The sequence below is a fragment of the Ovis aries genome, chromosome X, assembly GCF_016772045.2.
Source record: "Ovis aries strain OAR_USU_Benz2616 breed Rambouillet chromosome X, ARS-UI_Ramb_v3.0, whole genome shotgun sequence".
Lineage (NCBI taxonomy): Eukaryota > Metazoa > Chordata > Mammalia > Artiodactyla > Bovidae > Ovis > Ovis aries.
Window position 1 is genome coordinate 44,175,334 of NC_056080.1, and position 26,597 is coordinate 44,201,930.

At 44.3% G+C, this 26,597-nt stretch overlaps 1 protein-coding gene across 1 annotated transcript in view; it reads right to left on the minus strand.

Moving 5' to 3' along the window:
- The window catches only part of DIPK2B (divergent protein kinase domain 2B), a 46,505-nt gene that overhangs the window by 13,724 nt on the left and 6,184 nt on the right, over window positions 1-26,597 (minus strand). The window contains exons 2-3 of the mRNA XM_004022021.6: window positions 25,854-26,118; window positions 1,062-1,235 (exon numbers count right to left, since the gene is read on the minus strand). Of these exons, the coding sequence (XP_004022070.1) occupies window positions 1,062-1,235; window positions 25,854-26,118 (439 nt within the window). The remainder of the gene's footprint in view (window positions 1-1,061; window positions 1,236-25,853; window positions 26,119-26,597) is intronic.

Consider the following 26,597-nt stretch of genomic DNA (forward strand, 5'->3'; position numbering starts at 1 on the left):
TTATATACTAATATATACTATATAATAGTATATATTATACTATATTAGTATAACCAGGATAAAATATATTATAAATAATTATAACACAAATCATTATAATATAATATAACAATTAATTATAAGTATTAATATTAACACAATACTATAAATAATTAAAATATAGTAATATAATATCAATCATATTATCAATATAATATATAATTATTATAATCATCAACATCACTATATTATATAATAAATAATTATACTTGATAACAATACTAATCATTATTAATTGTTATGGTGCTTCTTCTTCCTCCACGACCTCCTCTCCCTGCCCCTTCTCCCTCTCTTCTTCCTTCCCTTCTGTTTCCCCTCCCTCTCCTCCGCTCCCACTGCCTCTTCTTCTTCTTCCTTTTTCTTTTCCTCCTCTCCTCTCTCTTCCTCCCTCCTTAATCTGCTACTCCCTCCCATTTCCTAGTTTCCTCTGTGCCCACTGAGTAAGTGTCCTGACTCTCAGGATCGGGGAGAAATGGGTGTCCTATAGATGTTGACTTGTTAAGAACTGTCTCTATCACTGGACCGAAAGCTGCATGAAGGCAGGGCCAGCACACCTGCCTTGTTGACCAGTGTTCTAGAGCATCCTTACCTATTTGACCATTCCCTTTTTGATGGAGGTTTAGGTTACTTCCATCCTTTCATCTTTTCCAAGCACAGCTGCATAGCACACCTCTGACTGGGTCATCCTTTAGTTTTTCCTCACCTTCCGAGCTTGCTCATACCTTTCTAATCTTTAAGACACCTGGTCAAAATTGCCCTCCTCCACAAAGCCCTTCAGGGCTTTCTCTGGCCATGAAAGGTCCACTCCTAGCTGTGCCCCCTCCTCCCCAGCTCCCACACTTCTTTCCTCTAAAACAACAACGCATTTTTACTGAGTGCCACAGAGGTTCTATTATAACATGGACTGGTGGCCCCAAGGTATCCAGTGATGGGAGAGAAAGCTCAACCCAGGTCCTACCCCCTCAGAGCCTGATGTGAATCCCCTCCCTGGACAGGCTTTCCAGGGCAGGGTGACTGCATACCTGTAGAAGGACAGGATGCGTGTTGACAGCTAGCGTGTAGAGTAGACGCAGCTTGTCCCGGTCCGTGAAGTGGTCCATGAAGATGCTGCCAGCGTCAGCCACCTCTGCATAGCGCCGGACCACGCGATCCAGAAGTCGCTGTGATGGGCAGCGCAAGAGAGGGCTGGACAGGCCCTGCAGCGGGGCAGGAGAGATCCGGGGAGGAGGAAAAGGTGCTGAGTGCTTGTGGGGGGCTGGCAGGACTGGGTATGGGCAGGCTCTGCTGTGGGGGAGATCTCTGGGTTGCAGGGGTGAAGTGGGCCTTGGGGCAGAATACCCCTAGAAGGTGGAGTGAGAGGGGCCTGAGTGGGGTACATGGGTGAGAGCTGGCATTGAAGAGAAGGGACTGAGAGATCCTGGGGTCACATAGGAGGGTGCTAGGCAGGCAGTACATCCCTAGCAAACTCCTAGTAAGAGTTTCGGAGCCTCTGTGTCTCCACACACATTTTGCAACTCAGAAATTGGAAGTTTGCAGGTTAGTGTTGGAAGGGTTGGATTCAGGATTTGAACCTGTTATGAACTGCATGTTTGCCCCTCTCTTGCATCTCATTCATGTGTTGAAACCCTAATCCATAATGTGATGGTATTAGGAGGTGAGGCCTTTGAGAGGTAACCAGGTCATGAGGGTGGGGCCCTCATGAATAGGATTAGTGACCTTACAAGAAGAGGCCTGAGAGAACTTGCTCCCTCTCTCTGTTCTCCAGCACCCTGAGGAGACCATGAGGAGATGGCTGTCTGCAAACTAGGAAGAGAGATTTCACCAGGAATCAATTGGCTAGCACCTTGAGTTTGGATTTCCCAGCCTCTAGAACTGTGAGAAATACAATTTTGTTTTTAGCTCACCTAGTCTATGGTCTTCTCTTACAACACCCCAAGCTAGGACAGAACCCAATCTGATAGACGCTAACATCCAGGCCTTTTCCCCTGTGGTAGGCCTTGCCCCTCCCTCAACCTGATAAGCTACCCAGGTGGAGACCATAGAAGAAGATTTAAAGCTATGAGACAATCTCTTTGCTTCTGATAATCTTTTCCTACACAGCCTGAAATTCTGCCATTAAAGATAGTCATTGTTGGGGCAGGGGTGGTGGTTAGGGTTGTGTGTGCATGTGTGTGCTAAGTCGCTTTCAGTCGTGTCCGACTCTGTGTGACCCTATGGACTGTAACCCACCAGGCTCCTCTGTCCATGGGATTCTCCAGGCAGGAATACTGGAGTGGGTTGCCATGCCTTCCTCCAGGGAATCTTTCCAATCCAGGGATTGAACCCGTGTCTCTTATGGGTTCTGCATTGGCAGGCGGGTTCTTTACCACTGAGCCATCTGAGAAGCCTGGTGGTTAGGGTTAGAGGTAAGTAATTTCTTCTTCTCTTTTCCAAGAGCTGATTCATAAATAAAAAGTACCTCTGGGAGAGGTATTGGCCATAAAACAATGATAATAGTAGGTAATAATTATTGAGTGCTTACTATACAACAGGAGCTGTTCTAAGACCCTCACAGGTAGAGTGTTCTTTCATTTCCTTCTTACAAGAACCTAATAAGGTAGGTACTACTACTGCTCCCATTTTGTGGATGGCAATACTGAGATTTAGAGAGATTAAGTGACTTTCCTCAGGTCACACATACCTAGTATTTGTACTAAGACAGACAGTACACCAGGTGAGAGGTAGGTAGGTGGAGCCAGGTAGGACCTGCATCGTTATCTTCACTGGGGTTGTAACTCTGTATTTGAGTAAGCTCAGAGCACTCATTCATTCATTCACCTACCAATGTTTGCAGAGAATCCACCAAAGACCAGGCTGTATTCTAGGCACTGCAGATGTAAGGGGGACCACAGCAGACACTGCCCTTCCAGGCCTGTCAACTGGGCAGTTGACAGTTGTTAGTTGCTCAGTCATGTCCTACTCTCTGTGACCCCCATGGACTGTAGCCCACCAGGCTCCTCTGTGCATGGAATTCTCCAGGCAGCAATACTGGAGTGGGTTGCCATTTCTTTCTCCAGGGGATCTTCTTGACTCAGGGATTGAACCCAGGTCTCCTGCATTGCAGGCAGATTCTTTACCATCTGAGCCACCAAGTGGGGGAGACTGTCAAATGCCCAGGAGTTACTATATGGTGCAGGGAGTGCTAATGACCAGCCTGAGGTCAGGGAGCTGTGGGAACCCATGGATGCAGGGCCACACTAAAGCTTTTGGAAGTGTTGGTACAAAATCCTTTGTTTTCATGGGCCCCTTTCTCCATAAAAAAATGCTTAAAATGATATTTTACAACTGCATTGGTATAAAGATAAATACATTAATATTATACATTCAAACATGTTCTTAGACCGAAAAGATTATTTTTCTTCTGATTTTGAAAGAAATCAAAACATTTTTGTGGGCCCCTCAAAGGCTTCTTGGAAGACAGTGAAGTCTGAGTGGAGGCCTGAAGCAAGCGTAGAGTGAGCCTGCAAAGAGTGGAGGAGGGTATCTGTACCGAAGGAATAAGATGCGCAAAAACCTTAGTGATGCTATGACAGCATGGAATAAAGATTCCATTCTTGGAATTTCTAAGAAATTTCTTTCACACTTTAAAAACTTTATTTATTTAAAGAAATTCATTTTTTTATAATTTATTTTTTTTAATTGAAAGATAATTGGTTTATAACATTGGGTTGATTTCTGCCATACAGCAACACAAATTAGCTATAGGTATATGGAGAGAATAGCATGGAAGTATATACAGTAACATATATAAAATAGATAGCCAGTGGAAATTTGCTGTATGAGTCAGGGAACTCAAACTGGGGCTCTGTAACAACCTAGAGGGGTGGGAAAGGGTGGGAGGTGGAGGAAAGAAATTCATTAGCCTTTAAAAGCATTACCAAGAGAGAAAGAAAAACAGAAAATATTTGGAGCAGAAGCCAAGCCCCTTAGTAGTGTTTGGTGGGAAGGTGGGATTTTGGGTTCTCTGAAATTGAATGTTATTATTTTTATAAATGAAAAGGAAAAGACAAAACAGTTAAAGTTCCCCCAAAGCCCGTGACTGTTCTATTACCCACACTCCACTGACAAAAAAAGAGCACCAGGAAAGAGCAGAAGACCAGAGAAACCATGAGTGGAGCCAGGTCCTGGATGGGGGTGATTTCCCCTGTGCAGAACACTCATAGAGTCACAAAGAAGAAAAGGCTCATTTTTGCCAGAAAAAGAGTAGGAAGGAATATGAGGGGGAAAGGGGATAAATGAGGAATTTTAATGCATAGGGGAAGGGGGGTGATGGATTGTACAATAAATAGAAACTTTTGAGAAAGGCCCTTAAAGGGAGTGGGCGTATTTTTCCTAACTCCTTTTTCCTTTCCTGACTGTAGAAGTGATGTCTGGTGCTTGTGCAGCCATCTTGGACCAGGGCATGCTAAGGGTTGTGGAGCATCAAAATGAAAGTAGGCTGGATGCCTGACAATCACAGAGCCATTATATCTGCCCTGGACAGCTATGTATCCATTTCTTTTATGTAAAATAGATGTATATTTTGATCTTGTTTAGGCCATTGTTACTTGGATTTTTCTCACATGCAGCTGAACCTAATCCTAAATACCAGAGAAGAAAAGAATGGAGGTAGCAAGATCGGTTAAGAATGTGCAGTGGTCCAGTTGTGTGATGAGAGAATGAAAAGATTTGCAGGTATTTGTAGGTAGTAGAATCCGCAACTCTTGGTGATTGGCTGAGTGGGAGAGGGAGGCCAAAGAAAAGGGAGGTGTCAGAGTTAGTAGTCAACATGGGGGTGGACACCAGAGGTATTGTTTGTGGAGATGATTTTAGAACATGTTCACAGACTCTTAGACATGCCTCCCATCCAGGTGGAGTCTGGTTCTCCTCCTGGAGTATGGACTGGCTTTGGTGACTCACTTCCAGTGACTGGAAAGTTTATGGGAGTGATGCTATATGGTTTCTGAGCCTTGACCATAAAAGGAGATACAACTTCTACTTGGCTCTCTCTTGTACCCAACCACCATGCTGTACAGAAACCCAGGCTACTTGGAGAAAAAGCAAGATCCTTAGCCCTCATTCAGCTGAGTACCTAGTTGACAGCCAGCCCAACTTGCCAGACAAGCGACTGAGCCATGTTGGGAATGGCTCCTCCAATGCTCTATTGAGCGTCCTAGCTGATGCTGTGTGGGGCCTCGGGAGTTTTCCTACCAAGCCCTACCCAAATTGAATATTCATGAGGAAAACTGATGATTGCTGTTGTTTTAAGCCCCTAGTTTTGAAGTGGATCATTATTCAGCAATAAATAACTGATATATTTGCTGAAAAGGTTCAGGGCCACTTCTAGAATTATCACCAAAAGAGGCTCGAAAACCATCTGGTACCCCAATCTCCCTTAAAGGTGGAGGCAGCTGCTTCCCAAGGTCCCACTCACAGAGTGGGGCTCTGTAAACTTCTGTTTGTTGTGTGATGGCCAAGTGCAAGCCCACAATGATATTGGCCAACGGCAAACAAGTAAACATTTCCAATAAAATAATGACTCATTATTTTATTGGAAATACACACTTTCTGTGGATTTCCCATTACTTTGGAGGTTCCAAGTCACTACTCCATTCTCTATACATGGGCAGCAGGGCTAACACATCACCTTCCAGTGAAAGACAAAAAGAAAACCAAACCCTGAGCTTCCGTTGCCCCTCCCTCCTCATGCCCAGTTTCCTCATCCTTGTATTTCCTGTTTGGTGCCATTGGTAGGTCAGGGTCTTCATGGTGCAGTGATAGTGACTGGGCTTTTGCTCTGCTGCATTGTCACTTTACAGGGAACTTCAGTGCAAGGTGTACTGAGTGATTGTCAAGCTTTTCTACCACAGTCCCTAACAGTCTATAAAACAATCAATGAAATAGAATGGGTATATCAGTGTGATGGTCAGTTTTATGTGTCAACTTGGCTAGGCTGTGGTGCCCAGTTATTCAATCAAACACTAATCTAGGTGTTGCTGTGAAGAAACTTTGTATAGGAGGTCAACATCTACAGTCAGTTGACTTAAAGGAGGTGAAACTGTATTTGATAATGTGAATGGGCCTGATCCAAGAAGTTGAAAGGCCTTAAGGGCAAGACTAAGGTTTCCCTGAAAAGGAAGAAATTCCACGTGTGGACTGTAATATGAGGTCCTGCACAAGGGTCTCCATCCTGCTGGCCCGTCCTATGGATTTTGGACTTGCCAGTCTCCTCAATCTCATAAGCCAATTTCTTAAAATAAATCTGTTTATATATGTGTGTGTGTGTGTATGCACAAATATATCATATATGTCACATATAATTATATTACATATAATTATTTCATATAAAATTTATTATATTAATTAATAATTTATACCATATTAATATTGGTTAACAAATTATTAATATTGTATATTTGTATAATATACTATCATAATACAATATATGCATTACATACATATAATAGATACACACACATATTATACACTGGTGCCAAGGGAAAAGCACTTGCTCTCTGTGGAAACAATAGCAACTGAGAAGGAAATCTAGATTTGCTTTCACTTTTGAATCTTCTAGTGAAATCTGAATACACCAGAAGTAACTTCCCCAATGAGCTGTTTGACCTTCAATTGGCTTAAATCCACATCTTTGCCTGTGTTTGCTCAACAAAATCACCAGCAATCAGCGGTGTCCTCATGTAAAGGGTTCTTACCAGAACGAAAGCATGAAAGCGAAATTGCTAGACAAATGACTTTATGACTCTGATGGAGGTCCTTAAAAGGTTAAGAGTTGTGCTCCTTGTTCCTCCCTAGGAGCCAGAGATAAGAGAGTCAAGGGAGCAGGAAGGCGGTTTCCTCAAAGCAGGCCACAACCTAGAAGTTATGTGGACCTTCAATAACCTTGCCAGAATTGCGCTAGGATTGAAGTTCCAAGCCATGGTTGGTGGGACACAGTTCGGGAAAGGAGGGTAACACTTTCTGGAAGTTCTAAGTGTCAGGCCATATGGCAAGCCTTTTCGCAGACATTATCCTGGCATACAAGACAACTACTTAGCCTTTAGTTCTCCTTTGCTCTGTGATGCTCCTGGAAATTTAAAGTGATTGATTTCGAAAAGAGCTTAAAGGATTTGTTGGAAATGCAGTAACATTAATTTTTGCACCTTGTGCTGGCCAGTGCAAATGGTTGGCTGCGTTATCAAGGGATCCAGTAAAATATTCCCATTTTCCAGATGAGAACACTAAGGTAAGGAACAAGAAAGGGAAGTAGCTTGTTAAAGACCATGTTGCTTATGGGTGCATATTATCCTCAAGTTCATTTCCCATATTAATGATCTCACTTGGTTCTGGATGGTTTTTAGCTGTTTCTCCAAAGCAAATGCTACTTGAAAAGCAAAGATTTACAAAGCAACCTAAGTGTCCATCAACAGATGAATGGATAAAGTGGTTATACACACACACCATGTAATACTACTCAGCCATAAAAAAAGAATGAAATTTTGCCATTTGCAGCCACATGGAGGAACTTGGACGGCATTGTGTGCTAAGTCCCTTCAGTCGTGTCCGACTCTGTGTGACCCTATGGATTGCAGCCCCCCAGGCTCCTCTGTCCATGGGATTCTCCAGGCAAGAATACTGGAGTGGGTTGCCATGCCCCTCTCCAGGGGATCTTCCTGACCCAGGGATACAACCTGTGTCTCTTACATCTCCTGCATTGGCAGGTGGATTCTTTACCACTAGTGCCACCTGAGAAGCCCTTATACTAAGGGCTTATACTTCCCACCTGGGAAGGCATTGTACTAAGTGAAATAAGTCGGTCAGAGAAAGACAGATACTACATGATTTGTCACTTACATGTGGAATCTAAAAAAAATTAACAAAATAGTGAATATGAAAAAAGACACAGAGCAAACTAGTGGTTACCAGTGGGGAGAGGGAAGTAGGGAGCGCGATGCAGGGGTCAGGGATTAAGAGGGTCCAAACTATTATGCATAAAATAAGCTACAAGGATACATTGTATATGCCACAGGGAACATAGCCGATATTATTTTTTTGAAAAAGGCAAAAATTTTACCATCACTGAATATACTTGTTCTGATCGAAATAAACGTATAGAAGAAAGAACACTAGCTGCTCTTAGAAAGAAAAACCTAAGACAAGAAGTTGGCTTCCCTTTAAGACTGGAAGTCAGCAAGTTATGGTCACAGTGCTAACTAAAGGCACAGGAATTAATTAATTCAGGAATCTGAGCTTCTTTCCAAGGACGCATACAACTTTTTCACTTCTCAGATAGGATCTGTTCTTTGGTCCTAAGGCTTTAAAGAATGTTAAAGTAAGACAAATAAAAATTATGTTTGCAAATTATGGCACACATCTGAAGATGATATCAGATGTGCTGGCTCCAATCACTTTATTCCACTCCTTACTCTTTCCAAGGGTAAGGGCTACCACCATCTTCCCCATCAGTGGATCAGAACATAGGCGGTGCCCACGCTGTCTGTAGAGAATGGTCAGCCTGTGTACTTTTTTCCATGCACCAAGACGATAGACATTTCCAAAGTCTGCCATCTCGAGTATGTTCATTGTGAGATACTCAAACACTATGGAAATATACAGTGTGAAAGTAAAAAAAAAAATCACAGAGGCCACCATTGTTCTGTGTGGGTATGTATGAATACACACATGGAGTGATGCCAGGAAAAAAAAAAAAAAAAGATCTGAAGTTAGCTTTTTCAGTAAGAAGGTTTCTCTGGCCAACTCAGTTTGGAAAGCTGAGGGAAATCTTGAACAAATGAGTTTTTACATTTAGTGAATTTATTTTTGTCAAGCTCCTAGCACCCAGGGAGAAGAGAAAGTTCTAGGGCTAATAAACGTGTGAGTTGTCTTTCTGGTTGCACGACTCAACACTTTTCACATGATTTAGTTATTAAATATGCTTGTGAAGCAGGGTTAGGTTAATTATGTATCAGAGTTAATCAGTGTGTCTTGATTAGAACAATGACAATTCAATACCTGTATCGGTTGTGGATAATTAAGCCGAAAGTTGCTTGAACATTTCTTCAAGCTTCATTGTATTCAAAACCACGAAAATCCCTGTTTGGTTTATGATATTAAGAGAAACAGCTCATGGTTCTTTTCCTACTCCAGTAGATGGATTTTTTCTCCCACCTTTTATTAAAGAGCTTCCTGTTTTTGTTTTTGTTTTTGTTTTTTTAATCTGAAACACAGACCTGATGTGAGGTTTCTTGGTTTGCTAACTTCTCATTCTACAAATGCTGGCCACCACAGCGATTATCTTGGAGAAATCATACGGATGATTAAAGCATCCAAAAATGTCCTCAAAAAACAACCTTTTATGTTACTTTATGACACAGCTTGTCTCAGCCGCTGTTATTGGTACTGGAGGAGGGAGGGAATTTTGTACAATAGATGGTCCCCAAATCATTTCAGTTTTGCTTTGAAATCCATAAGCTATGGTAGCTTTACAATAGGCCCCTTTGCCTCTGCCCTCCCACCCCCACTGTCCCCCGCCCGAGAAGCTTCTCTCTGTTACAGATCAATTTAGGTTCCCTGCAGTTTAGTCCCTGAAGGAAAGCTGGTCACAAAGGGTAGAAGCAAGGACAGGGAGTCAGCCAAGAATGAATCCAGAATCTGGAGTTTACCTTAGATCACCTCAGAGTGGATAACATACCTCGGAGGGGTGACTAGATGTTAAAACAACATTAAATCAAAAACTAAACAGACTTGGTTGGGCGGGCCGAGGGCTATAAAACATTTCCCTTGCACAGGAACGCCTGTCTCTGACAGAGCTCTCATTTCCACATAAAACTGAGCCTCTAGCTCCGCAACATCCTTTCTTTGGGTGGGGTTTCTGTTTGTTTAGATTCTTGATACTCCGCAGAGTTTCTGGGTTGAGCCCTGATGGAATGTTTGAGAAGTTCTGTTTAAATTGATGGAGAGGATTCCCAGGAGAGGAGTAATGCAGATTCCCCGCTGGGACCCCTCCTTGGGTGGTTATGTGGCTTCATCCTGTCTCCTGCTTCCAGCAGCACCTCCGGGTGGACCTTCTTCATATCTAACCTCTCCAGGCCACTGCCGGCTCCCCCCCCCCCATTTCATCCTGGAATCCATTGGCCTGGGTAGGGGTCTTTGCCTGGATAGGTGGCAACCCAACTGCAAAGGTGACAAACCGGACTCAGTAGCAGCTTTGAGAGGCAGTGGGGCTTCCCAGGTGGCGCTAGTGCTAAAGAACCTGCCTGCCAATTCAGGAGACATAAGAGACGTGGGTTCAATCCCTGGTTTGGGAAGATCCCCTGGAGAAGGGAATGGGCACTCCAGTATTCTTGTTGCCTGGAGAATTCCATGGAGAGAGGAGCCTGGAGGGCTACAGTCCATGGGGTTGCAAAGAGTAGGACACGACTGAAGCGACTTAGCGCGTGCACACGACAAAACAGTTACAAGCATGTCTTTCAGAGGCAAGTTACCTCTAACGCCAGCTCTGTCATTTAACAGCCACATGACCTGGAAAAATTTCTTCAAATGGTCTATGCCTTAGTTTCCTCATGTGTAACTGGGGGATAATAATTAAGGGGACTTTTTGACTTATCTTCTAAACCTGGATATTTTTGAGATTGAAAGGGATACTTGTTATTAGATCAGGACAGCTGGTAAATGCTGGGACTGTCTCTGGCAAACCTGAATGTATGGTTACTCTAATAATTATGGCACCCACCTCATCAGGGTGTTGCTAAGGTCAAGTCTTTGGGAAAAGTGTCTGACACATGGGAAGGGCTCTATGACTATTTGCTATTATTTACTCCAAAGATAGGAACTTTCCCAGTTTTCTCACTTCTGTTAGTGACCCTTCTCCCAGTCTTCCAAGTTAGAATATCTGGAGCTGTTTTTGACTTTCTTATCTTAATAGCTGGTCTCTTCCATCTTTGCTTCACCATGTCAAGTTGTGCAATCATCAGTGTGATCTCCAACATGTATTATGTTGTGTCTATTTGTGACCTCAGTCACCTCTCCCCCAGCTTGTGCTCCCCCTGGGCTTAGCTGGCCCCAAGGGTATGCCTTTAGGCAACTTTCTTTCTCTTTCTGAGGCTGTTTCTTCATCTCTCATGAGGGTATGATGGTTGTTGTTGTTCAGTCGCTAAGTCGTGTCCAATTCTTTGCCACCCCATGAACTGCAGCACACCAGGATTCCCTGTTCTTCACCATCTCCTGAAGTTTGCTCAAACTCATGTTCCTTGAGTTGGTGATGCCATCCAACCATCTCGTCCTTGGTCACCCGCTTTTCCTCCTGCCCTCAATCTTTCCCAGCATCAGGGTCTTTTCTAATGAGTTGGTTCTGCTCATCAGGTGGCCAAAGTATTGGAGCTTCAGCTTTAGCATCAGTCCTTCCGGTGAATATTCAGGGTTGATTTCCTTTAGGATTTACTGGTTTGATCTCCTTACAGTCCAAGGGACTCTCAAGACTCTTCTCCTACACCACAGTTCACAAGCATCAATTGCTTGGCACTCAGCTTTCTTTATGGTCCAGATACAGCACTCCATTGCCTGGCTCTAACTGGCTCTCTGGACATTGTAGATACCTGATATGACTTTCCTGAAAGCATGATAAACATCTCATTTTGTTTTACACACTGTGGAGTGCTTTGTAAACATAAGATAGTGTTATCAGTTCCAGAGATCAACAGGGTCAACGGTAATATTCCCCTTCCCTAAATTTCACAATAAGTTGGATCTCTGAGCAGGAAACAAGGTAGCCTTTGGAGGGTCAAACAAATAAACTCCATGCTGTGACTATGGTTGACCCAGGACTGTCTTTAAATTTGGAAAAAACAGTTGGGAACCCCAAGAAACTCTGGTGAGGGAGCTATGGAAGGAACTTCAGAGAGAAGGGTTGGGGAATGAGTGTTATCATCTTGTCCCCTATTTGGAGTTGCCAAGCAGATATGTCTTGGCAGATTGGTTACACTGGGCACTCAGACAGGAAATCCAAGGGTCAGGAGTTGGCTTTGTGGTTGGGGGAAGAGGGTGCACAGCCCGTGGCCTCCTGCAACCCATGGGCAGGTGGCCAGGCCACTGAAGCTCACTTAGCTGATTTTCCTCTCAGATCAGCACCCACCTAACAGGCTTCTGACTACGAGCTGTCTTCCACTGAGGAACCCTACTTAGTGGTGGAGTCAGGATTTGAACTCAGGCCTAAGTTCCAGGTCAGATGGTACTGCTTTCTCACATTGAAACTCAACCTCTCCTCCCTAATTTCTTCACCAGCAGCTGCGTTTTGGGGGTCCTGTCCTTTTTCTGCCAGACAGCCTCACTGACCTCACCCCCTTGCCCATCCACCTCGCATACCACTTTTAGGTCCCATTCGTGGAAAGTGCACTTTTCTTTAGAAATGCCAGTTTTCAAACCCTGTACCAGACCTTCTGAGTCAGCAGCTCTGGGGCTAGGACCCAGCAATGCCAGTGTTAACCAGTCCTCCAGGGAATTCTGATGCTTGCTCAAGTGTAAGAACCACTGTCTTACAGAATAAAATGTAGCCTCCCACCCCCCTGCCCCAGACCTACCATTACATCCATCCACTGCTCTTGACACATACTATAATCATGGGTTGTGACATTTGCCACTTTTCACAGTTACATCTTATTCTCACTTTCATGGCTTTGCCCAGACACTCTTCATTTATTCTCTGGCAGATCTGCCCTGGTCAGGGCTACCTCCTCTTGCTTACTGTCCCTTACTGTGTCTCTTACTGTTAAACCTTTGGCAGCCAGAGGCTCCCTTGGTGGCGATCCTGGCCTCTTCTATGAGGTAGTCAACACGGTGGGAGCAATAACTAGCTTTTTCCTCTTATAAGAGTCTATCTCTTCCCACCTCGTCCTCCATCTTCCTGCATTCCAGAGGCTTTGCCACTGAAGTCTTTGTGGCCTGCTCCAAGATGAAATAATCATTGTGGCAGGCAATTCAGCTGATAGTTGGGACAGGCAGGGCAGCTGACACAGAGTAAAACACTGTATTTCATGGTTTGTCATTTTGATTCAGGTACGCCAAGGTTGGTCATAATTCTCCACTGGGCCATTTCATTTTATAGGTTGCTGGTTTTTTGTTTCTCTCTTTCTTTTTAAATCAAAAGGTATGAAGCCAAGTGCTTCTGACAACTCATTTGAGCATGCAAACTTGCAGAAATTTCCACTGAAACTCAGTGGCTTCTGCTGTGCAAAGGTCCGGTGGTTCAGGAAGCCCAGATAGAATTCTGATTATCAGGAAAACCTTCAATCCAGCCTCAAGCTTGCCTGGGGGGAGGGATTACCAGGCTAGTTTTCAGCCCCAGCTGCTCTTCCCAGTGGGGAGAGGTTAATAGAAACTCAATGAAATGGAAGTCCTGGTGTGTGTGTGTGTGTGTGTGTGTGTGTGTGTGTGTGTGTGTGTGTGTGTGTGCTTAGTCACTCAGTTGTGTCAGACTCCTTGTGACCCCATGGACTGTAGCCTACCAGGCTCCTCTGTCCATGGGGATTCTCCAAGCAAGAATACTGGAGTAGGTTGCCATGCCCTCCTCTAGGCGATCTTCCCAACCCAGGGATAGAACCCAAGTCTCCCACGTTGCAGGCGGATTCTTTACCATCTGAGCCACCAGAAAAGTCCAAGAATACGAATGGGTAGTCTATCCCTTCTCCAGGGAATCTTCCTGACCCAGGAACTGAACTGGGTTCTCCTACATTACAGGAAGATTCACCTCTTCCCAGGTAGTGCTAGTGGTAAGAACCTGCCTGCCAATGCAGGAGAGGTAAGAGACGCAGGTTTGATTCCTGGGTTTGGAAGATCCCCTGGAGAAGGAAATGGCAACCTACTCCAGTATTCATGCCTAGAGAATCCCCATGGACAGAGGAGCATGCAATGCAGGAGACCCAGGTTCGATCTTTGGGTCAGGAAGATCCCCTGGAGAAGGGAATGGTAACCCACTCCAGTATTCTTGCCTGGAGAATCCCATGGACAGACCATGGAGTCTCAAAGAGTGGGACATGACTGAACGACTTTTGCTTGGTCATATTGATACATTCCAAAGGCACCACATCACCCTTGGCTTCTTTGCTTCTCTCTTGGTGTCTTTTCTTCAACCTGACTGAAGTATTTCACTGGACCCCAACCATCCTAAATGTATTTGGTATATTACCTTCTCTTTGAGGTGCTGTCCTCAGAAGTGCTTGGGCCAGCCTAACAGACAAGCCTCTGGAGGCACCACTCCTCCTCCTTCTCTGCAAGAGACCCACCATCTATTTCTCCCTTGTGTGCTTTGGGTCAAAATGCCTCAGCCGTCTCTCTTCCAAGACGACTATGGAGAGATCAAATCCTAGAGAAGCTAATAGATAACTGTGTCACCATCCCTCCTCACCCAAATTAGGTAGACATTTTTGGTATCAAGAGTCATATTCCAAGGAGTAGGAACCATGGGACTTTCAGGCTTGTTAACACCTGAGTCATGCCAGGAAAAATGCTCTCTTGGGGAAAGACTTGACTTTCCGAGACTCTGAAATCTGATGGCCTCCAGAGCTGATCGACTGGGTAGTTAGCACAGGTGTGGATTGAGAGTCACCCTGAGGCCATGAATAATGATTGGTGAATGAGGTCTTGTTCATTCACTCATTTGATCACTCCTTCATTCCCCAAAGATTTATGAAGTGTCTACTCCATGTCAGACATGTGTGAGGGAAGGCACTGATGAATAAGATGCAGTCCCTACCCTCAAGTGGTCCTCTGTCTGGTTGAAGAGGCAAAAACAGAGTGAAAGAGAGAAAGAAGGGGTGGGGGAGGAAAGCAGGAAATAAGGAAGGAAAGAAAAAGAAAGAAAAGAGAAAAAAACCCAATGCCATGGACTCTATAAAAAGTGCTTTTCTGGTCTGCTATAATTGTGTTATTAAGTCAGATTCTCCACTGGCTCCCGTGACAGGCTTGATTCCTTTCACATGTGCTGGGCTGAAAGCCACAGGTATTCCCCAGGCTTTCTTCAGCCTTGAAATAGTATCCAAAATGCCAAAGGTTTTTAGAATAAGGTGAGATTTTCAAAAGAAAGGAAGATGGCTTTCATAGTTATATTTGGATTTGGATATATGAATGCAATAGCACTAGCTTTTTCCTCTCCTGGAAATCATTTTGAGATTTCTAGTTCTGGTCATGACAGAGTAAGAGGTATCAGGCTTACCTTTGTGATGGAAATGGCTCTAACACCTGGACAAAATATGTAAGACAACTGTGGGCATTGGACCATGACAAATATAAGGCAGTGATCCTTGAGAGAAAGGATGCATATGAGCTGGGTCTTTTCCCCTGAGGACACTTTCCAAGCTGCACTGCAGGGTCCCGCTAGGCAGAAAAACCAACGAGCAGGATTTGAGGCTACTTGAGTAGCTAGAAGCTGGGGGGCAAGGTCCTATACAGGAAAAGTCACAGAGAAGGAGCACCTAAAAAGTATGTGAAAGTTTTCCTTCAGATCTTTGGCTAACTCCTAAACTGCATAGGAGCAAGGTGGGACTCCAGGGCCACATTAGATGGCTGTATCACTGAGCAGAGTTTAGAGGCCACATAGTGCTGGAGAGGTGGGGGTTTGGGCTAGACTTCTCAGTGGGCACCCTGGGCTTTTGACTGGACCTCAAAAAGTCCACATTCTAGTGGTAAGGCTCATGTTTTATCAGCAAGGACTATGTCCTAGGAGTAAGGACGAAACTGAGAGAGACCTGCAGTAACAAAGTCCCAAACCCAATCTCAACAGAATTAAGGCAGCAGTTCTTGACTAGGGGCAGTTTTGTTCCCCAGGGGACATTTGACTACATCTGGAAACAATTTGGATTGTCACCGCTGGGAGTTGTGATGCTACTGGCACCAAGTAGGTGAGGGCTGTGGATGTTGCTAAACATCTTACAATGTACAGAACAGCCCCCACCCTATCCTCTTAACAAAGAATGATCCAGCCTCAAGAGTCAAGAGTGACAAGATTGGGAAACCCTGGATTTAGGTGATTAACTTCATTGGCTGCTAGAACAAAGCTCAGTAGTCTTTAGGAGAAGATAACATAATTTAGAGCCTCTTCCATGTGTTATCCTTAAAATCCAGCATATAATGAAAAATTACCCAAAAAGAACACTTACTTCACTGTATTACAGTTATTATATACTTCACTTGACTCAAACGGTAAAGCATCTGTCTACAATGTGGGAGACCCGGGTTCAATCCCTGGGTTGGGAAGATCCCTTGGAGAAGGAAATGGCAATCCACTCCAGTACTACTGCCTGGAAAACCCCATGGACAGAGGAGCCTGGTAGGCTACCCTGTCCATGGGGTCGCCAAGAGTTGGACACGACTGAGCGACTTCACTTTCTTTCTTTCTTTCTTTCACTTCTATTAGACTATGAGATTTAAGAGTAATAAATACATGAGTACTCTGTTCCCCTCCATCCCATTCCCATGGTGAAAGTACAAGTCACTCAGTCGTGTCCAACTCTTTGTGACCCCATGGATTATACAGTCCATGGAATTCTCTAGGCCAGAATACTGGAGTGGGTAGCCTTTCTCCGATAATCAAGAAAAAAGAGGGGCTTCCCTGGTAGTCTAGTGGTTAAGAATCTGCCTTGCAATGCAGATGACATGAGTTCCATCCCTGGTCTGAGAAGATTCCGCATGCCACAGACCAACTCTCAAGCCCTCGAGCTACAACTACCGAGCCCACACGCTGCAACTACTGAAGCCCAAGTGCCTAGAGCCTGTGCTCAGCAACGAGAGAATCCGCTGCAAGCAGAAGCCCGTGCACCACAACAAAGGGGAGCTCGCACTTGTCCCAACTAGAAAAAAGCCCATGCAGCAATGAAGACCCATCGTGGTTAAAAATAAAACAAAATAAAGAAAGAAGAAAACAACCAATAAAAGCAGAAGTAGAACTAGAGATAAGCCAGATATTAAAGCTAGCAAGCATAGAAGTCAAAGTAACTAAGATTAAGATTTCAAGAAAATAGAGGAAAAGACAGACAAAAATAATGAAAGGGAGAGAATTTCAATAGAGAATTGGAATCCATGAAAAAAAGTTAAATTGGTGTTTAGAAATACAAGATACAGTATCTGAAATTACGAAGTCACTGACTGGATTTAACCCCAAACTGGGCAGAGCAGAACATAAAATTAGTGAGCTATGTATGAGAGATAATATATGAAAACTTCAGAAGTAAATGGGAGAATATGTTTGCAGCCATAGGATAATTAGGACATTTAAAATAATTAATAAACTGGACTTCATTTAAATTAAGAATGTCAATTTATCAAAAGGTACCATTAGGACAGTGAAAAGGCAAGCCATGGGCTGGGAGAAGATATCTGTAATACATATATCCAACAAAAAGTCTTGTATCCCAAATATAAATGTAACTTTTGCAATGAGACAGACAACCCAATACAAAATGGACAAACAACATATGCCAACACTTTACAAAAGATGAAATCAGAGTAGCCGATAAGTGTATGAAAAGGATCTTTATATTGTAAGTTACGAGAAAAATACAAATTCAGCTCACACAATGAGATATTGGTAGACACTCACCAAGATGACTAAAATGAAAAACTAAAAATATCAAGTGTGATGAAGATGTGGAACCATGGAACTCTGTCTTCCATTGCTTATAGGAAGAAATCAGTACAACTACTTTGGGAAACTGTTGGGCAGTATTGACTAAATCCATAGGTACACAATATAACCCAAAAATATCCTTTCTGTATGCTTGTGTTCACCAACTGACAAGATAAGAATGTTTGCAGAAGTTTTAATTTACAATAACCCAAACTAAATACAACACAGATGTTCATCAACATTAGAATGAATAAACTGACTTCATCATATAATGGACTAGTCTACTGCAATGAAAACCAAGCTACTGATTCATGCAACAGTATGGTTAAATAGCTTGACAACATGTTGAGGATGTACTGTGTGATTCCATTTAAATGAAGTTCAAAACCAGGTAAAACTGATTTATGGGGATTTAGTTCAGAATGGTTACTGTTGGGAAGGGGTGCGGTGATCGACTGTTCCATTTTTCCTGGAACTGAGGGGTTTCACAGAATGTGAGACTTTCAGGGCTGAAACAAGTTTAGTGTCAAGAAAATCAGATGGTTGGTCACCCTAGAGGCAGTCTTTTTAGGGAAGGGACATGAAAGAGCCTTCTGAGGGGCTGGAAATGTTCAGTATCTTGATGTGGACAGTGGTTACAGGAATGAACACGTGTAAAAATTTAGCTCTACATGTTATATATGCACGTTTAAGTACATAGGTTATACTTTGATTGAAAAACTTAGAAAAGAACTCTATTTTTCAAAGTATTAAATGAAAATAAACTACAGACCAGGGCCATGGGGAGAATTTTGGTGGATAACAAAATGAAGGCCCAATGTTCATAATGTTTGCCTGTCTTCTTTGACATGTATTTGGCCTTTGATCTGAAAAGGGTGGAGCAAAACAGTGGTGAACAGGAATGGGGTGCCAGAATGTGTAAAGGAAGCTTTCATTGTTTGGAATGAGTTTTCCCACCTGGAAGATTCACAGAGACCTTGCAAACAATATTGCTGAATCTTGGGCAGTGAAAGGGGAAAAGAGAAAAGGCATAAAAATTCATTTCTGATATTCAAAGGAGCAAGAGGATAGATTTTGCAAAGTACTGCATGATAGGAAATATTATTGACAAGGTATTAATAAAATGATTTGTGCACCTCTAAACTGTGGAAAGTTCTGAAAGAGATGGGAATACAGACCACCTGACCTGCCTCTTGAGAAACTTATATGCAGGTCAGGAAGCAACACTTAGAACTGTACATGGAACAACAGACTGGTTCCAAATAGGAAAAGGAGTACGTCAAGGCTGAATATTGTCACCCTGCTTATTGAACTTCTATGCAGAGTACATCATGAGAAACGCTGGGCTGGAAGAAGCACAAGCTGGAATCAAGATTGCCAGGAGAAATATCAATAACCTCAGATATGCAGATGACACCACCCTTATGGCAGAAAGTGGAGAGGAACTAAAGAACCTCTTGATGAAAGTGGAAGAGGAGAGTAAAAAAGTTGGCTTAAAGCTCAACATTCAGAAAACTAAGATCATGGCATCTGGTCCCATCACTTCATAGGAAATAGATGGGGAAACAGTGGAAACAGTGCCAGACTTTATTTTTGGGGGCTCCTGCAGATGGTGGACTGTAGATGGTCACTGCAGATGGTGACTGTACCCATGAAATTAAAAGACGCTTACTCCTTGGGAGGAAAGTTATGACCAATCTAGACAGCATATTCAAAAGCACAGACATTACTTTGCCAACAAAGGTCCGTCTAGTCAAGGCTATGGTTTTTCCTTTGGTCATGTATGGATGTGAGAGTTGGACTGTGAAGAAAGCTGAGCGCTGAAGAATTGACGCTTTTGAACTGTAGTATTAGAGAAGACTCTTGAGAGTCCCTTGGACTGCAAGGAGGTCCAACCAGTCCATTCTGAAGGAGATCAGTCCTGGGTGTTCATTGGAAGGACTGATGCTAAAGCTGAAACTCCAATACTTTGGCCACCTCATGCGAAGATTTGACTCATTGGAAAAGACCCTGATGCTGGGAGGGATTGGGGGCAGAAGGAGAAGGGGACGACAGAGGATGAGAAGGCTGGATGGCATCGCTGACTCGATGACCATGAGTTTGAGTAGACTCTGGGAGTTGGTGATGGACAGGGAGGCCTGGCATGCTGCGATTCATGGGGTTGCAAAGAGTCGGACACGACTGAGCAACTGAACTAAACTGAGAAGAGGAAGAGATGATCTTAAGTCATTACCAGGGAATCATTTAACAGAATTATTCTAGAATAACTCATTTTCCTTTGATCTGGCCTTTGGCATTTCTACTTTTTAAAATGTATTGAATGTTTCTGTGGCTTAATAAATGGTTTTTAGAATGTAGCACATGTATCAATTACATCTACCAATTTTGTCAAGCAAATATCTTTATAGATTATATATTATATACTATGTAGATAGTCAATCCCCAGGACTCTGAGACAAGCTACACTCTATCAAAAGCGTTTGCTCCAGAGTAGGTTGCTATAGTGATAGGGATAGCTAGATAGCCAGGAAAGACGTCATAGAAAGAACAAAGGATGGCTTGATTGATTTAAGAAGGGGCTTGGTTGGCTAACATCTAAGTTCAGGAAAAGCTGAGGGCCCTGGAAAGATGAAGTCTGCTCTGATGGTCTGTCTTGGTGACTGTCCAGCCTTCAGTAATGCTTTTTCTGGGGACTGCCTCTAATCTGCATTTGAGACTCGTAGGGAAGGAGCAACTCATGTCTACCTTTCCTGAGTCTTCTCTTGCCTCCGTTTTTCTCTCCGAACCTGTCTGTGTCAAGGGAAACCTTTCACTGTCTCCTTTTCATTCATGAGATCACGAATAATTTAGGAGTCATTTTCGAGGATGTGTTGGACAATCTATGAGTCCTGTTTCTTTTAAAAAAAATTATTTATTTTTGACATGTACACACTGCTGTATTTATTTATTTATGGCTCACCAGGGCTTCCCTGGTGGCTCAGATGGTAAAGAGTCTGCCTGCAGTGTGGGAGACCTGGGTTCGATCCGTGGGTTGGGATGACCCCCTGGAGAAGGGAATAGCAATCCACTCCGGTATTGTTGCCTGGAAAATTCCATGGACAGAGGAGGCTGATGGGCTACAGTCCACGGGGTCGCAAAGAGTCGGACACAACTGAGCAATGACGCATACACACACTGCTGAATTATCAGACTTCACTGCATGTGCTTCGTCTCCCCCACTGGGGTGTTATCTCTCAGAGAGCAGGAGCCTTGTCTAGACAGGCTTATACCCTCCTAGGGTCTAGGATATGTCCTACCCATACCCCTTCAATGTTTTTTTTTTTAATAAAATTTAAACAAAAAGAAATTGTATCATTCATTTAGCAGTTACCTGTAAAACTATATTCTGATTAAATGGTTAATATGCACTTTGGTTACTTTATTTCTCTTAATATATGTGTATGGTGGTTTAGTCGCTAAGTCGTGTCCAACTCTTGTGACCCACCAGGCTCCTCCTCTGTCCACGGAATTTTCCAGATAAGAATACTGCCTTTTTTTTCTCTAGGGGATCTTCCGAACCCAGAGATTGAACTTGGGTTGCCTGCACTGCAGGCAGAGTCTTTACTGACTGAACCCCCTGTGCCTTTTGCGTCTCCTACATTGGCAGGCAGGTTGTTTCCCACTAGCGCTACCTGGGAAACCCATCTCTTATTGTATTTATGTAACAAAAGGAATTGAGACAAAGGAAGTAAAATTGCCAGGCACCTTGCTTTAAACAAAGCTTCCTGACCACTCTATACCACCATCTAGTGGGAGAAAAAACTTCACTTCCCACCTGACAAGAAACAGGGTTAGCGTATAGAACAAGGTTCAGAGTGGATGGCAGTTGAGGGGATGGGAGGAGGACTCGATGGAGGAACTGTTTTTCCTCTGATTAGCCACGTGCTGCTGAGGGTGGTTACTTCTTGGCACTTGCGTAGCAGCAGAGGAAACCTTCTTTGTGGTTTTGTGAACAAGCACATCATGATAAACTCTGGGTGCTGTCCTTGGCCACGGCTCTATTTGTGGGCTAGTAATTTAGGCTGTGGGGTATTCCCGTCAGAACAATGCAGGTTTTGGAAGAGAAAGTTCATGGTTTTATTAGCATAAGTGCCACAGACATACACCACACACATTGCATTGTTTCACCCTTTTGCTGATTCCTGGTCCAGTCCACCCTCCTTGGCAGCCCTTAGCTGCAGTGTATTGCCTATGGCTCAAGAGAGGGTCCTTGGTATTAATACAAAATTGCACTTGGCATCTGATGGGGAGCACTGGATCTTTTCATCCAAGTCGACTTTTCTAAGCAACACCAACAGTCCAGGTTCTGAGGGCCCTGTACCAGTCAGATCCCTCCTGCCTTCAATTTTCTTTTATTTCTTCATTTCTCCTTCCTTTCCTGCCTTGCCAGTTTTCTGAGCCAACTCATCAGTTTCTTGTGGCTCCTTTTGTCTCCTCCAAACACACATCAGCACATCCTCACTCAAATACGCACACTTGAGGGTCCTGGCCTAGATCCCTGGGGGAAAGTGGCTCTTGAGGAATTCAGAGAAAGCACACTGAAGCCATGAGCTGAATGCCCTTGCCAATAGGCAGAGTTGGCATCGGGCCATTGAATATAGAGTTGAAGGATGAGGCAAGTCTCCCTACCATCCATTCTACAATCTCTCTCCACTTGACTCCTAAAACTCCCATGTGAAAAGAGAAATACTATAATTTCTAAATTAGAGATCAGGACTTCATGTCTGACCAATTGTCAGAAAAATAGGATAGAGCTATTTGGCCAAGTCTGGGATGAATCGGCAGTTACATAGATGTCACCTCATAGTCCAGCTGAAATCATGACAGAGGCTGCTTGCATGGAACACTATTGAGGAGAATTCCAGGGCCACATCTGGGTTTTGTGGGGGAAATAATGCATGGAGGTATTAGGAAGGTCTGAGATAGTCATGGGATGGGCTAGTGGGAGCATCTTAATATTGACTTTACACACAAATGGTTTCTCAGAGGGCTACAGTGAAATGCTATTAGCTGTTAACATCCTGGCATGAATTAAATTATTAATGTTACCTGTCACCTGTCAGGGCTCTAAGGGAATGGAGTCAGAGGATTGGTGAAGTTTTGTAAATGGCTTATTTTTCATTTTTTTATTAAGGTAAATTTTATATCATGTAAAATTCATTATTTGGACCATTTTAAGGTGAACAATTCAGTGGCTTTTAGTTGTACAACTATCACCACTATCTAACTCCAGAAATTTTCATCACCCCAAGAGATACCGTGTATCTATTAAAGAGTCACTCTTAATTCTCTTCTCCTCTCAGCCCGTGGCAATGACTACAATATGGATGGGCTCCCCAGGTGGGGATAATGGTAAAGAACCCACCTGCCAATGCACGAGACGTAACAGACGTGGGTTTGACCCCAGGGTGGGGAAGATCCCCTAGAGAAGAAAATGGCAACCCATTCCAGTATTCTTGCCTGAAGAATTCCATGGACAGAGGAGCCTAGTGGGCTACAGTCTGTGGAGTTGCAAAGAGTTGGACTCAACTGAGCAACTAATACTTTTACTCTCAGGACTCAACCACAGTTTCTAGTCCCCAGGGATCTTCTGCTTTTACCACAGCATCTACACTCATCAAGGTAGGTGACACTAGATGTACCTGGCAGGTTGCTTTGGACTTTTTAGCCCCCCTAGGATAATCTCCACTGCATTATGAAGTGTCTAGAAATGAGGGAAAGAGGGAGTCTTCCTTAGTTCAAAGCCCAAGACCAGTTTAGTCACTTTCTGTGAAATCCCAAATGTATCTTATGCACCAGGAAGTTCTTTCCTTTGGTACATGGTCCAGGTCCCAGGTGGAGACAGTCTAAGGCTGGTGGCTTGGGAGAACTGTGCCTGCCAGCAAGGGAGCAGACAACAATGAGAGCAGGAGGAAGTGATGGGATTTTCAAGGGGTTCTGAAACAATTCCTTGTGTATCTTGTTTTACTCTTCCTGGGGACTCCTATTTGTTCTTGAGCACATATTTGAGGCAAAGCCCAGGAGGTCTCGTATTAGTCCTTCCCATGTGGCCAGCCTGAGAGTGACAGATGGTGGGTACCCCAGGCCAGTGCAGGGAGGGTGTTTCTGCAGGCAGAGGATGTGTCTGCAGGCGCAGAAAGAGGCACAAGGCCATTACATCTAGGGTGTGTACCATGCTGTGGGCTTTGATATCTGCCCTCTGTTTCATGTTTCTGCCCAGTGTTGAGCAGCTCCCATAAGGTTCTTCCCGCCTGAGTCTCCAATTCCTATCTCCCACACCAACTCCAAGACCCTTAGGCTGGGTCCTGCCACCACCTCTCCAGCCTGGGAATAGCTTGACCTCCTCTGGCTTATTTTCTCCCCGTTCCAGGCCAGTGAGATTTGTAAAGTACAGAGTACAAAAGGACCACATGTAAAGTTCAGTGTCAGATGATGGCCATGTTACCAGCAGCTTGATTCCTCTTGATTTCTAAGCAGTTTCCACACAACCATAAGGCAAAGTCACATGGTCTTGCCACGTGGTTGAGATATCTAGGGACCAGTGATTCTGCTTTGTTCTGGGTGACTCATCTTGAACACACCAAAGGGAAGGTCTATTAGTGCTCAGAATTTGCCTGGGCAGCCTTATGCGTCCATTTGAAGTGGCTAGTGGTCTGGGGACTTCGAGAAACAATCTTGGCATGCCCCCGAGGAATGCCAAATCCTCCAGCCTCATCATGGCAGGAAGACTGAGGTGAATTCTTCTTTCTCATCTTTGCTAAAGGTGAGTGGCTCCTCAATCTTTTGAGGTGGCATTGTCTGCCCTAAGGGGCTGGGCTGGATGTGCGTGGAGGTCCATGACTATGTTGGTTTGGATAAAAATCAGATGATACCAGCAATGACAGTGCAGGAGGGGACAAACACAGGGTAAGATGTCACCAGCAATGTGCCAAAGCTCTGAAGGCAGCCTAATCATGGGAGTGGGTCGGAACTCTTGAATGGGAGGAGGGAGCTGGGTTACTGGAGTCTGCTTTCGCAGTGACTTAGGTTTGGTTCTTCTTTATGGTGGGAGATGAAAAAGGAAGCTGATTTTCAGAGTAGGGTCTCTGGATCGTGAAAGAGGATGTATATGGAAGATTCTAAGACAGTCACATGGAGTATAGAGAATAGACTTACGGACATGGGCAGGGGAAGGAAGGAGAAGGTAAGATGAATGGAAAGAGAATCATGGAAGCATATATACTACCATATGTAAGACAGACAACGGAAATTTGCTGTGTGACTCAGGGAACTCAAATCAGGGCTCTGTAACAACCTAGAGAAGGAAATGGCAACCCACTCCAGTGTTCTTGCCTGGAGAATCCCAGGGACGGGGGAGCCTGGTGGGCTGCCGTCTCTGGGGTCACACAGAGTCAGACACGACTGAAGTGACTTAGCAGCAACAACCTAGAGGGATGGGAAAGGATGGAGGTGGGAGGGAGGTTCAAGAGGGAGGGGACATAGGTATATCTGTGGCTAATTCATGTTGATGAATGGCAGAAACCAATGCAATATTGTAAAGCAATTATCCTTCAATTAAAAATAAAATCGTTATAAATATTCCAAAAAAGAACAGTGACAGTTTAGGGGTTAGCAAACATTGTAGGTGAGCTAATCCCTTTTGGGGGAGGGGGCAAGGTTGGTGAGGGTCATCCCGTCAGATGTTCAGACCAGAGATGGCAGCTAGGAACTCTTTCCCAAAGAGTCCCTCAGGGTCACATCAGAGAAAATGGAGAATGGCAATGGGAGGAGTCCCTCCAACTAAACCACTTTGTGAAGTTGCTCAGTCGTGTCCGACTCTTTGTGACCCTATGGACTGTAGTCTGCCAGGCTCCTCTGTCCGTGGGATTTTCCAGGCAAGAATACTGGAGTGGTTATCGTTTCCTTCTCCAGCGGATCTTCCTGACCCAGGGATCAATCCTGGGTCGACTGCACTGCAGTCAGACTCTTTATTGTCTGAGCCATCAGGAAACCTCTTTAGTTCCTATCTCGTCACAAGCCATGTTGTTTCATGACACTGTTTTGTCCCACTTTAGACAAACTACAATTGCTTTTGCCCAGACAGACTGAGATGTGAGCTGGCAATGGTACCCTCTGTTCTCCTGCCCCTCACAGCCAGGACACTCACCCGCACCAGGTCTGGTGTGAGTCGCTTGGCCTGCAGCCATTTCTGGAACCTCCCTGTTTTCCGCAGGACACGCTCAATACTGCAGGTCTTGGGGGCAGCTGCGGAGGCACAGATTCTCCCGTCTGAGATCTTGTTTTGCTGTTTGCTGACCAGCCTTGAGATCTCCACTGGGCGCCAGGTTTTGAAATCATCTGAGTAATTTGCAGAGTAAGAAGGCAAGTCATCAGGAGGTGGTCTGAGGTGTAAGGCCAGCCCGTTGTCAAACCTGAAAAAGGATCAGCCATTTTCAGATCAGCCTGGGGGCTGGAGAGAAGGAACTAGGCAGGGACCAGTCATACTGCCAGAGCCAGCAGAGCCTGGGGACAGGGACATAGGGGCCCACATCTGCCCGGATCCATTTCTTCTCCTTAGCCTGGGGTGCTCCAGGCTCTTTCTGTCAAAGGACTATTTTTATTTTCTCAGGCTTAAGGAAGTTTATATGTGATGTCAGAAAAGGTGAGGGATTTGCATACTGGACACAAACTTTATCTTCTTCACTTAACTGGCTTTCTGTGAAGGCAGCAGTTTTACACACTCTGGTACCTTTGATTCTCCTCATGTCCCATCCCCACTTTTAGCAGGCTTACAGAGCTTAAGTGCCTTGCCCAAGGTCAGATAATACGTGGCTAAGCAGGGGTGCAAACCCAGGGCTCTCTGTCAGCAAAACCCATGATCTTTCTCCTTCGCTACCCTGGTTCTAGCTGC